This window comes from Abramis brama (assembly GCF_963993115.1).
Source record: "Abramis brama genome assembly, chromosome: 23".
Lineage (NCBI taxonomy): Eukaryota > Metazoa > Chordata > Actinopteri > Cypriniformes > Leuciscidae > Abramis > Abramis brama.
In genome coordinates, this window is record NC_139985.1 from 2,562,699 (window position 1) to 2,577,439 (window position 14,741).

Sequence of the window (14,741 nt, forward strand, 5' to 3'; positions counted from 1 at the left end):
AAAGCGAGCGCCTGTACAAAAATACGTGAATTTCAGCCTGTTCTTTTTCATACTTCTATCATTTGAATGACAGAATGACAGAACTGAAGTGTAATATATTTATATTTATCTGGTTAATTTTTTACTGCTATTCAAGTCGAACTGTTTTATTAAACACCTATCTACTTGATTGTGATTGGAAAAAATGCATAGAATACCATATTTGTGTAGCATTACGGTACTCCATAATGCAATGATATAACCTATAAACCTTACTATAAATAGTAAATTATGGTATTACCATTGTACTTTTTTTTTCTTTTTTTTTTACTTTTTTTTGAGTGCTAGTCATAGTTTCTTTTCAAGTGCATGTTGACTGTATCTATCAAGTTTTTACTCTCTATCTATCTATCTATCTATCTATCTATCTATCTATCTATATGCTTCTTTGTTTGCGATGTAGTTTCTTGTCTAGCTAGAGAATAGGCCATTTGTATCATGTAACTCTTACAGATGCTGCCCATTAAAGTGCACTACAGAAGCAGTGCTGTCACTGTGTAATGTAGGTCACAGACAAACATGAAATAATGCAGGAACAGACTATCTTCGACCTTCTACCACAGTTCACAATCAATACCATTGTCTAATGTTCGTTAATTATTCGGCTAATTAGTTAGGTTTATGGATCAGTCGTTAATAGCTCCTGCTGGTTGTGTATTACTGTGTCAGCAGCACACGTTCTTTGAAAGGGCGTGGTCGTGTCGCTGGATTGACCCGCCCACTGGACGCTGATTGGCCGACGCGCCTGTCAATCATCGGCTGAGGTTGCGCCCGTTATCCAGCAGATTATGAAGCAGCAGTGAGTGTTCAGCATCATCTCTGGCACTCATCTGGATGTATACATGGCATCAACGTGGCGTCCAATGTCTCTTGCGTTATTTTCCTTTGTTTTCCTGCAGATATCCTCGTCTTATGAGCAGCTGTCTGCCTTTGTGGAAGGAAGGTGAGTGAATTATTTTGAAATAACAAGCCAGAGCCGTGGTATTTTATGCATCCCATTTATTCCGATGGTGAAATCAGGAGAAACAAAGACTGTATATTGAGAATCTTTTATATGCATTTATCAGTGTGTCAGAGACAAACTAGTGCTTGCCTCCTTTGTCCACCCTTCATGCACACTGTGTCTGCATTGAGACTCCACTGAAGGGCTCTTGCAGTGAAACACAAGAGAAAATCCATCGGCATCAGTTTACAGGGCAAATCCATATTTGCTACTAAAATTGGAGGCAGAGATGTGTGTGTTAGATAAGATGAGAGCAGGCTGGGATGCAGGAATGATCAGGATTACTGAAGGAATGTGGAGCATCCTCCTGATGTCATGCTTCTATTGATTGAATGAAATATTAAATATATATATTTTTTTAAATGTCTGGGGCGAAACATCACATAAAAAATGTGTAGAATCAAGCTGTAGAATCACATTATGTATAATTTATATATTACATAAATGAGCCTGATCCGTGTTTATTATTAATAATTGATCTTTTGATGCATTAATGAATAACATTTTGTATTGAGTTTTTTGATTTTGACCTGGTGATAGATAGATAGATAGATAGATAGATAGATAGATAGATAGATAGATAGATAGATGGACAGACAGATAGATGATAGATAGATTATATTATATTTTCTTTGTAAGACTGCTGCAGATCAACATAATTTATGACAGACAATATGCAAAACACAATATGCCATAAAACTACACTACAGTAGGCACAATATACTCAAAGTAAAGTAGTCAAGTATGCAAAAAATGTATATTTGAAATTTTATGAAAATTGCATAAAATGTATCCAAAAAAACATATATTTTAATTGCGTTTAAATTTGCTTTCTGAGCATGCAGTGTAAAATTCAAGATGGTAGAATTGCATTTTATCTATATCCACCAGATGGTGCCTAAAGTTATTATATTGTTACTATTTAGTTTCCCCCAGAAAATCTGAGCATCTATTTAAGTTCTTGACTCACTTCAGCGTTGTATAAAATGCTGAAAGAATATGTAAACAAACATAAATAAATCAGCAAAAAAAGACAGGCAAAAGTGTTACCCTAAACAGATATCTGGATCTCTTTTACTACATGAAGCAACTAAGTGATTACACCGTATTGTTTTTTAAGCTGTAGGCACCAAGGTATTTTATTTTAATGGCCACATATGTTCAGTTTCTCTGCAATCAACTTCATATTGCAGTTCGCATTAAAAACACATCTAATTGGCAGCATATTGCGTTGTAGGAGCTGAATGTGTAGCGTTTCTCCACTAGCACTCGCACAGATGGAGTTTTATTACATGTAGGCCAGTCCAGGCTTTAGCTGTGTATTAACAGATTTGATTTGGTGAAGCATCTAGATACAGGCAGAACTTTAAAGACACGCACTAATCTGAGCATCCCAGCGGAAATATGCTACACGCGTTCTGAAGCGGTCAGCAGATTCCATTGATTATATAAATGTGCAGACTGTGGCCCATCACTAGCCCACATGTTCAGATACAGCGACGGCAGATCAGCGCTGAGAAGATAAGCCACTGCCGAAGCTGATAGAAGGAGGGATTTGTGTTTTCTTTCTGCCTTTCCTTCTCGATCTGTCAACACTTTATTTACGCGATCAGGTTGTTTATTTGAGAGGTGCTGTGCAGGTCAAGTTCAGTTGATGCAGACTCACTGATGGATGGATTAGGTAGATAGATAGATGTTGTTTGCAGTGCAGTAATTAAACAGCTCCTCCTCTACATGGACAAGGGCATCAGCACAGGGTCACCATCTTCTGCTGCACTGTGGGAGTCCTGAGGTGATAAATGAGTTTATATTGGTGCGACGATGCACAACAACAACAAATACATGCATTTATTGTTGAAATTATATTAAAGGAACATTATTTTGGTTGTGCTTCGGCTCTGCATGACTGTGCAAATGTGTATGATTCTTTCTCATAACTAAAAAAGAGATATAGATTATCATACTGCTCATATTCACTGCTAGGCTTCAGAGATATAACCAGTTTAGATTAAAGGATCTCAAGCTGATTAGCTGAAGATGTTACTGTAGTTTTACCCATTAATAGACACGATACTACAACAACCGTAATTAAATAATCTTCACAATAGATAATGCTTTACAGTGAACTACAGTTAGAGAGACATATGACAGTTTATCTGTTCAATAAAACACTTACTCTCCTGTTGAGTAATAAAACACCATCATCTCCACGTCGCTTTTACAACATTTCAGATCCCACAGTTCTCCATCTCCTAAAGCCAAGCCGATGTTGATTCTTGTTTTATTACGAGCTCTGTCTCGCTCTCTTTTCTCCAGCAGATTCTCCTCTGTTCTCTCTCTCTCACACACACACACACACACACACATACACACACACATACACACTCGATCTGATGTTGATTCTTGTTTTATTACGAGCTCTGTCTCGTTCTCTTTTCTCCAGCAGACTCTCCTCTGTTCTCTCTCTCTCACACACACACACACACACACACACACACACACACACACACACACACACACACTCGATCTGATGTTGATTCTTGTTTTATTACGAGCTCTGTCTCGTTCTCTTTTCTCCAGCAGACTCTCCTCTGTTCTCTCTCTCACACACACACACACACACACACACTCGATCTGATGTTGATTCTTGTTTTATTACGAGCTCTGTCTCGTTCTCTTTTCTCCAGCAGACTCTCCTCTGTTCACACACACACACACACACACACACACACACACACACACACACACACTCGATCTGATGTTGATTCTTGTTTTATTACGAGCTCTGTCTTGTTCTCTTTTCTCCAGCAGACTCTCCTCTGTTCTCTCTCTCACACACACACACACACACACACACTCGATCTGATGTTGATTCTTGTTTTATTACGAGCTCTGTCTCGTTCTCTTTTCTCCAGCAGACTCTCCTCTGTTCACACACACACACACACACACACACACACACACACACACACACACACACACACACACACACACACACACACACACACACACACACTCGATCTGATGTTGATTCTTGTTTTATTACGAGCTCTGTCTCGTTCTCTTTTCTCCAGCACTCTCCTCTGTTCTCTCTCTCACACACACACACACACACACACTCGATCTGATGTTGATTCTTGTTTTATTACGAGCTCTGTCTCGTTCTCTTTTCTCCAGCAGACTCTCCTCTGTTCTCTCTCTCACACACACACACACACACTCGATCTGATGTTGATTCTTGTTTTATTACGAGCTCTGTCTCGTTCTCTTTTCTCCAGCAGACTCTCCTCTGTTCACACACACACACACACACACACACACACACACACTCGATCTGATGTTGATTCTTGTTTTATTACGAGCTCTGTCTCGTTCTCTTTTCTCCAGCAGACTCTCCTCTGTTCACACACACACACACACACACACACACACACACACACACACACTCGATCTGATGTTGATTCTTGTTTTATTACGAGCTCTGTCTCGTTCTCTTTTCTCCAGCAGACTCTCCTCTGTTCACACACACACACACACACACACACACACACACACACACACTCGATCTGATGTTGATTCTTGTTTTATTACGAGCTCTGTCTCGTTCTCTTTTCTCCAGCAGACTCTCCTCTGTTTGGATAACTTTGACATGTTTGTTTGCAAAAACAATCAGAAAAATGTGTGCATAAACGCACTTACGATATAACAAGAAATACACAATATTTGTGGTTTAATATTGTTGTTTTTCCATAATAAACATCGTATGACATATAGAAACAAAAATGAATGAAAATTCACTGTTGTTTGTTGATACAGCTCAGAGTTGTGTTTAACCTTCTTTTAATTTTTGTCTTGAAAACAAAATATAATAAACTTTTTTTATACAAGTTTAGAATTACTTATATATACTATACGAGTTACACACTGAACTTTGATCACATCACTAGGAGCATTAGTGCTAGTGATTGATGCTTGATGTAGAAAACACAACTAATTCTTCTCACACCAGATTATTTATGTGCACAGTTAATCAGTCCGAGTAGAGCTGTGCCTCACGCTAAAGAAAACATTCATTTATTTGTGTTATATATTTATATGTGAGCCAGAATCTCTTCTGCTTCATCTTTCATCCTTGCTAAACGAATACATTCTCACGTCTTACTTTGATCCCTGACTGACATTATGATCCAGAGACTGACCTGTAATCAGCTCTGAGAAGCAGGTTAAGCCCATTGCAACAGCATTACTCAGTGATTAGATGTTTAAACGGTTCATCTTTGAGTAATCTGTCTTGCTGTTGAAGAAATCAGAAGAACATACGGCACATTAGATCTCTTATATCTAAATTGTTTCTCCTAGACAGCAAAACAATTAAAAGGAGAGCATTTTCTGCTGATCTTAGATGTTTCTCCTGAGAAAAAATAAAAATAAATTTGCATTGATTGTTTCACGAAGACCCTTTAACATCCACGGAATCTTTCCATTCCATTCTTTAACAGAAAAAAGGTTATTTTTAGATTGTTAAAATGTTCTTCACACTAAAAAAAATGGTTCTTTTAAGAACTGATCACTGAAAGGTTCCTAACAGTCTATGGTCCTAACTCTGTTAATCAGTGTTTGTCCTAACCAGCCGCGACGGCGACACGCGACGACTCCATTTTAGAAACGGTTTCTATTTTTCTGCGACGTCGCGCTGGAACAACAAACACAAATTGTGGCGATGATAATCTCAGGTACTGTTTATTTGCTTTATTTAATGTTAAAAACGTGTAGTGTGACTTTGAATATCATTTAGTGCTCCAGCTTTGAAGCTGTAAAAGCAACAATGGATAATTCACCTCAGATCTTGAAATTAAACAAATGGAAACAAGAACGTTCAAACTGTGAACAAACAAGTGTATTCTTTGACAAAGATTGTTTTAGTAACTCAGTAGCCTATGTATTTTTAATAATGTTTAAATGGTGTAATATTTGTGAATTTGATTATGCAGCTACTTATCCATTTCTGGTGCTGTGCACTTGCCGCGAGACTCCGCCCACACACTGTTCTGATTGGCTGTGGGTTTTGATTGATTTTGACGCATGGTTAGTGTTAGGGAACCCAAATGGTTCTTCTATGGCATCGCTGCACAAACCACCCTTTTTAAGAGTATATAGAGTTTCAGAAGAGATCTCAAGAAATGTAACTGAGATGCTCTCCAAATTTATTTTATATCTCTTGCTGTATGTTAATTTACACATTTATGTCTATATTTATTTCACTTGAGGCATTTGCAGGAGAAACATCTGAAGCAAAGTTGATACTTTAAAGGAAACATAACTGAGATCTCCTGAGCAATATAATTTCCCTGCGGCAACAGAGCAAAGCGTAAAAAGTGACTTGAAAGAGAGTTGGTCTCACTTCACGGATGGTGACGTTTCAGCAGTGACTCACAGCATCAAAGCCTCATATTTCTCATTCATATTCATAACATGCGAAGATTCTATCTGCAGTCGAGACTGAATGACTGAATCCAACTAGATAAAATGATTTCAACTAAATGTTTATGATGGTAGATTAATAATGCACACTTAAATTCTCATACTTGCAGCTCAGATGATGTTCCATCCCAAGACATCAGCATTCAAGAGAGTAAGTTGTTTTGATAAATATCAAAACTAAATTTCTTCCCTCAATGTTTTTTTGCAATATTTAACCCTTTCAAGCCTACATGATCACAACCTGTTGCACAAAATCTTCGACATGCCATCTGTCTTCTGATTGATAGACTGTTTAAGCAAGTAAAAGGTCTTTTAGTGTAATTGTAAATACAATATTGTCAGTAATATTTCATGATGAACACTTACTGGACTGAAGTAACTCAGGTTTGCTTGATTCAATACGTCATTTTTTTTAGAAAATCATGTTAAAATGTAAGTATCAAATATGATGATCATCAGGCTTCCGTGGATCATTTATTTGTTCATCTCTCAATTATTATTGTATTGCATTGCATTATATGTTTTAAAACTACATAAAACCAAGCATTTAAATATCATCTTAATAAAACAGATTCTTGGGAGATATATGCATTTTATGTCTGTTATACTGTTATAAAGATCAATGATTTACATTACAAGCATCAGCATATAAATATCAGCATTTGCACCAAAATGCTTATTTTTTGCTCAGTTTGGGCCTCTGAATAAAAGTGAGTTGTTTTCCCACCATATTCTCACTATATCAAGAGCCATATGTCAAATACAATAAAGAAACATGTAATTTACAAAAAAAGGTCTAAATTACTATGTCACATGTCAGGTTTTACAGGGTTAAAACATTCCTCTATGCATTGTTTTAGTAAATGAACCGCTGTAGTTCTTTATAAATGTGTTTATTAGGATGAATGTGATACGCCTGTGGTGTGTTGTTTGTGTGCAGACGCTGATGGCTCGGTGTTTGTGTCTGAAGCGCGTCTCAGACGAACGCTGCAGGTGAGATGTGTTTGTCCGCCAGCGAAGCCAATGTGACCTTGTGCCGCCGCTGGGGTGCAGATTCCCAAACTAGATGAATTTAATCCTTGACAGACTGCACTGTCTTTAGAAAAACAGATTACAGACATGCTACATTTTTAATCAGGAATTTCATTCTGATTTAGGATACGTTACAGTGCCTCAAAAAGTCTCGTTCTGTAAAGTGCTTTTGGTAACACATTATTTTACAGTGTCCATGTTACATATGTCACATGCACTTACCATAGTAATAACAGTAAATTATGCATAATTACATGCAACTAACCCTCAACCAAACCCTAATCCTACCCTAACCCTATTAAGTACATGTAGTTACTTAATATTACTCAGTACTTAAATGTATAATTACACTGTAACAATGACACCTTAAAATACAGTGTAACCCTGTTTTTCATAAGTGTATTTAACAGCTAGTTGTCACACAGTATGTTTCATACGTTTTTATTAGGGTTTTAATGACAGTTGAATAATCACAATGTATGTTGGCCAAAAGGTCTGGTTTATATATAGGTTTAATATATGTTACCTTTTACATTTGTGTTGCTTAATCAGCTGTTTTGTGGTTCATAACTGTTTTGCTGTTTAGATTTTGCTGAAAAGCTCTTTAGTGACAGTTTATATTGTGACAACTTACCCCACTTTGTGTGACAATATGTCTTGTTACTAAAAGGTATGACATAGCCTTGTAGAAAGAAGTTAATATTTTTATTCAGCAAGGATGCATTAAATTGATCAAATATGACAGAAAAGAGATTTATAATATTACAAGAGATTTCCATTTCAAATAAACTTTCTATTCATCAAATAATCCTAAAAAAAAATAATGCATCACGGTTTCCACAAAAATGAAGCAGCACAACTCTTTTCAACATTGATAATAATCAGAAATGTTTCTTGAGCATCAAATCATCATATTAGAATGATTTCTGAATGATCATGTGACACTGAAGACTGGAGTAATGATGCTGAAAATTCAGCTTTGATAACAGGAATAAATTACATTTTACAATATATTCACATAGAAAACTGCTATTTTAAATTATAATATTGCATTTTTGATCAAATAAATGCCGCCTTGGTGAACAGAACAGACTTCTTTCAGAAAACATTAAAACATCTTCCCAGCCCCAGTCTTTTGAGGGGTAGTGCATGTATGTGACCCTGATGTGCTCTTGTTTCAGCCGTACGGATGGCAGCTTCACGCTCCTCCTCGCAGAAAGTTGCTTCAGTCTCCAGGATTGTTGCCGTATTCTCCTCTGAGTGTGACGTACAACGGCAAGACCTGTATCCTCTTCAGGGCCCGCAAACTGGCCATCAGGTACAGGAATCACAGTTTAGTGGACCTCACAGAGAGAACCTTCAGCCCAGACGCACCGGTGGACACCAAAGGCTCATTCTGCAGCAAAGATAAAGCCATGTAAGTTCAGTTGCACAGGTTTTCCTGCTTAAATGTTGATTATTTTCCTCATATTCTCCATTGTTGCGGCTCCTCTCTTCCCAGACTGTCAGTAACGCTCTGTTTAGTTCCTGTCTCTATGAAGCCCCTCCTTCTGAAAAGCACACTGTGCTCTGATTGGTCGGCTGGAGCAGTGTGTTGTGATTGGTCGAGCGCTTCGAGTGTGTTTGGGGAAATGTCCCGCCCCTTTCCATAACCGCCAGTTTAACACACTACTAACTAACTCAACCAGGCCCCGCCCCTTTATTCTGCATATTAATTATTTAAATGAGGAATATTGTGACGTGTTCGTTCCCGGAAGAAACTCAAGACTACAATGGAGGCGTTTCAGGAGTTCAGAAACACTGACACTGATATAGAGAAGAACTGTATAATACCCGCAAACCACCTCAGTCTGCTTTAAGATGCTTTATTGAAGAGAGAAATTTGACAGCTAAAGTGTGTACATGTTAAACTTGATTGATATTTAATAATATCTTGACATATTTTGTTATTCTCCAGACTCAATCTACGGTTCGGCGATGTGGAAGATCTCAGAGGCCTCTCCATCAGGTTATTTATTTATTTTTTTGTGTATGATATAATGATGAATTACAGTGATTTTTACCTTAGTTAAGTGGTAATTTTTAGGCTAAAGCTCCATTAACTGTAAAGTATGGCCTGTGATATGACAAAAGATACCAATCTTCAATAAATAATAATTTTTATTAACATTCTGATATTTTAATATTCTTATATTAACATTGACATGATCCCATATAAAGGCAGTCAGTCCCAAACAGCTCTGGTATTAATATTAAAGAAAACCTATTTATAATGTTTATAGGATGTTATTGTTAATGTTAGAATATTCAAATATAGAATGTTTTAAAAAATGTTAATGGGCACGTTAATATAAAATTCAACCGGTGCCATCACAGATGTGTCAATATTGGCTCATTTACAGTGCAATATTTTTTGTGTGCTGGTAAAACCATCCAATTTGCACTTTTCATCGAAAAGCAGAAATAATTTTTTGAATGGCTTGAATGTTGTAAATTCTGTCCCATTCCTTTAACCCTTCCTTGTCTGGCTTAAGGCCTATTTATACTTCTGCGTCGAACTAGGCTGTGTGTAGCGCGCGTACCCTACGGCATACCCTGACGTGCACCTCTCCAAAAATGTAACAACGCGTCAATTCTACGCGGACGCAAGCGCTGTGATTGGTCTGCCAGAACCCCTCCCTCGGGGTTTCACATGCTCCCTAGGTGCGCGTCAACGCGGACAACGACGCAGAAGTATAAATTAAAACCAACACGTTGCCTACGGCGTATAGGCTCCGGCGTAGGTCCGACGCAGAAGTATAATGAGGCCTTTATGCAACTGAACTTTGTATTTTGAGCACTTCTTGCGTTGTTTTTGCCTCTTCACGATGACTCGCTTGCTTTACACCTCATTTGTTAGTCGCTTTGGACAAAGGCGTCTGCTGCTAAATGACATGGGGCCCTATCTTACACCCGGCGCAATCGACTTTGTACACCGACGCATGTATCATTCCTATTTTGCACCCGATGCACAGAGGACTTTTCCCTCCACAGACGCACGTCGGTAAATTAGGGAATGAACTTGCGTTCCTGGGGGCGGTTCAGCGAAAAGAGGAGGCGTGTTCCGGCGCAAACGTTCCCTGGTGCTATTTTGCAGTTTCAGAAAACAATCCCGCCACTGACCAGGAGAAACCTCGTCTAAAGTCAGTGGCGCGTTATTCAGACGCTATTTTAAGGGCACAAGCTTGGCCATAATGTAGTGTGTGCACAACGCTCATACACTTTGCTTCTCTCATCTACACAGAAGCAGCAGTTCACATTTTTGCAAACCATACATAATTACAAGGAAAAATATTAACACACGAGGGAAATCATTGTTGTGTCCATGAAGATGTGAAAAAATAGGCATAAATCTAGCTTACACATTTACCAAAAATGTTATACGCCTGTTTAACCGAAGCTAATTTGGGTGTGTTTCTCCATCCCCAATGTCACTTCTCTGTGTTTTACGGCCCTGACGAGAACGTCGGTCTCCTCGGCTGTGAACCGCTCCTGGTGTGCGTCTGGCAAATCCGCCGTTATAATAGCAATCCGCCATGGAACAAGCGCGCCTGCTCTTAAAGGGAATGTGAGATGACGCTCTGATTGGTTTATTTCACATTATGCCCAAACCACACCTATGAGTAATGAAGCGACTTCAGACCAACACATTTTAGATTTGCGTCGGGCGCAAGAGTCATTTATCCCACCGGTATGATAGCAACAGCGCCCGAGATCCACCCACAAAGTTACTTGCATTTCGCGCTTGATACTTGCGTTTCAGATCGTTAAAATAGGGCCCTAAATGTAAATGTATATATGTGTGTATTTCCACAGGCTACAGATGTCAAACACATTCTACGAGTCTGCGGGACAGAACTGGTTCACTCTGGATAACGTTCACATCCATTACAACTGGACGAACGAGGCCACGTTCAACGCCACAGATGTGTACGCGCCCTCCACTAACTCCTACCACTGCCAGCACGTCAGCAGCCTCCAGAAGTACGACACGCTGCTGGTTCCCAGTGCCGGCACCGACCACGCCGCAAACTGGCACATCACCTTCACTGACTTCCAGGTTGGCAGCAACACTTTCCCTCTGATAAACGCCTCGTGTGTTGGGATTGTAGCATCTTGTGCAGTATTTTTAGGCTCTGGTGGGTGTGTGATGTGGGTTACACAAGCTTGTGGTTTGGCATGAGAGCAGCATCTTTAAAAAAGCTCATAATGCAGAGTTTGTGGTTGAACATGCTGAGTTTGAGTGAAATTAAATTCTGTGTAATATGGAATATCGAAAACTATGAATTATTCTGCTTTGCCTGGATAGACAGATGGATGATAGATAGATAGATAGATAGATAGATAGATAGATAGATAGAAAGATAGACGGATGGAAGGATAGATGGATGGATGGATGGATAGATAGATACGATGATAGATGGATGGATGGATAGATGATGGATGGATGGATGGATGGATGGATGGATGGATGGATGGATGGATAGATGATGGATGGATGATGGATGGATGGATGGATTGATGGATGGATGGATGATGGATGGATGGATGGATGGATGGATGGATGGATGGATGGATGGATGGATAGATGATGGATGGATGATGGATGGATGGATGGATGGATGGATGGATGGATGGATGGATGGATGGATGATGGATGGATGGATGGATGGATGATGGATGGATGGATGATGGATGGATGGATGGATGGATGGATGGATGGATGATGGATGGATGGATAGATGATGGATGGATGGATGGATGGATGGATGGATGGATGATGGATGGATGGATGGATACTCATCATCTAATCATCTGCTGTTTCCTCAGATCCAGGCGTTTAATGTTCTGTCCAGTAAGTTTGCGTCCGCCAGCGACTGCGAGACCTTCTTCACTCCTGCGATCCTGATGGGTCTGATCACGTCTCTGATCCTCCTGCTGGTGCTGGCGTACGCACTGCACATGGTGGTTCACCTCAAGCACATCGACCGCTACGAAGAGCACAAGACCACCGTCTACTTCCCTCGCAGCACAGAAGCGGAGAGCACAGAGAAGAACAACCTCTAGGGTCCCGGAGAGACACACACACACACACACACTTCTGTGACTCTGAGCCAGAAAGAGAGGAAATCAGCGGACGGGACTCTAGCTGGAAGACAATCCCATCCGAACGGGAACCAGGGATCTTCGGGACTGACTGCACCACGGCAGTGACATCATTGTGGTGGGACAGTGGAAGTCCGAATCAGGTTCCTTCAGGAGCTTCAGGAGGATTGGGAGATATCAACCAGTTCTCACCAAAAACCTAGGAATTAAACATTCAGCGTCAGGTTTCATGAGCCGTCATTTCTGAGAGAGATCTTCAGATGTTTGAATGCAAATCGAAATAGCACAATAATCAATATATCTTACATTTGCATCGTCTGTCTTAGCTTCTGTTCGACTGCTAAGGACCAGTTTAACTTCAATACTGATGCGCCTTTAAAGTCAACATGAAATGTGTTTGCAACCAATTTACCTTTGTAATATGAGATATTTGCACATATGCATGTAGAAAAAGTCGGAGTTGATGGTGAAATGAAATCAAGGAACATGAATTTAGAATTTTTTATTTCATGTTGACTTTGAAGTTTTGAACTATGAATAAATCGTTATGATCATGTAATATAGTTTTAATTTGACTATCAGTGAAAACAGGAATGCTTTTCCCCTCGTGATTAGAAAAGTACTGATCGACAAAAACCTAAAACTCTAACAATTAATAAAACATACTGCGAAACGGTTTCAATACAGTGTTTAACCAGCAAATATTTTAACACATTTTTTCTTGAGGAGTTGCAAAAAAAATAATTTATTAATTACTGATGTTACTTTGAGAATACGTATTTTTAAAAATTGTGTTATGGTATTTTTTGTGTAGATTGTATGTTAACTCTGGTTTTTGTAATTTCTTATTTAATTTTTGTTTCTGGTCTTTTGTGTATGATTTCATGCTGAGCCTTTGGCTGCGGTGAAGAGCGGCTTCTTATGAGTTAACTTGGATTTTAAATCAACTATTGAAGCAAAACAACAGTGGAAGCAACATGACGTCTGTTGTGTAGTGAACATGCTGCATGCCAGTGGCTAGAGACATTTCACAACCAGAATAATCAGATGGTTTGCGTTGTACCATGTACTGTATATTGCTAATAATCATAATGTGCTAAATAAGGGAAAATGTTTTTTTTTTCATGTACACTTGTATTTGGGAACATAATAATAGCTTAACTTTGTTCAGCAGACATTTATGCAGATAAAATGGAGATGTGAAATGGGCTATGATGTATTAATATTTGATTATTATTGTCCTCTCAATTGAGTTCAATAAAACCAGCAGCACAGTTGCGTTTCAAAATGATTTTGTTTTGAGCAATAATAGAGAATGTTTCAATGGTACCATAAGATACAGGTTGTTGGAAATGAGTTGACTCGGATTATATTAAATCCTGTGTGTAGCAGTGATTTATTAACAATGAACTGTTATTTCTACAAACAATCTATGAGCTCTAAAATAATGAAGCGTTTTCTAATAGCGCCACCTAGTGGCAGTATAAAATACTCGTGTATGAGCTTAAAGGGACATTTAGTTCACCCAAAAATAAACATTTTGTCATCATTTACTCACCCTCAGGTTGTTATAAACCTGTATGAGGCTCTTTCTTCTGCTGAACACAAAAGAATATTGTTTTGGTAACCAAACAGTTTCTGGTCCCCATTGACTTCCATAGTATTTTTTTCTATACTATAGGAGTCAATGGGACCAGAAACTGTTTGGTTACCAACATTCTTCAAAATATCTTCCTTTATGTTCAACACAAGAAAGAACGTCATGCATGTTTAGAAAAGCTTGAGGGTGAGTGAATAGCTAATGACAGAAATTTCATTTTTGGGTGAACTATCCCTTTAAAGTTCACGGTTTCGTATCAAATCTAGCTTATAGAAGGGCATTTCAATTTTATTAGATCCTAAAATTTAAAGCACATCTGTATATAGTTTATTGTATAAATAGCCAATTTATACTATGCTAATTATTATAAATATGATTATATTAATGTTTTATATGCGTTTTTCTACGTATACTTTACTGTTGGATGTTGTTGTTTTTACT

At 38.5% G+C, this 14,741-nt stretch overlaps 1 protein-coding gene across 1 annotated transcript; it reads left to right on the forward strand.

Annotated features, from left to right (window-relative positions):
- The first annotated feature begins 815 nt into the window (after positions 1-815).
- Positions 816-13,988, forward strand: atp6ap1la (ATPase H+ transporting accessory protein 1 like a). Its single transcript, XM_084100622.1, has 7 exons — positions 816-982; positions 6,634-6,674; positions 7,464-7,516; positions 8,737-8,972; positions 9,513-9,563; positions 11,411-11,654; positions 12,425-13,988. Exons 1-7 carry the CDS (start codon positions 882-884, stop codon positions 12,659-12,661), a joined length of 963 nt encoding a protein of 320 aa, XP_083956748.1. The 5' UTR covers positions 816-881; the 3' UTR covers positions 12,662-13,988.
- The last annotated feature ends 753 nt before the right edge of the window (positions 13,989-14,741 follow it).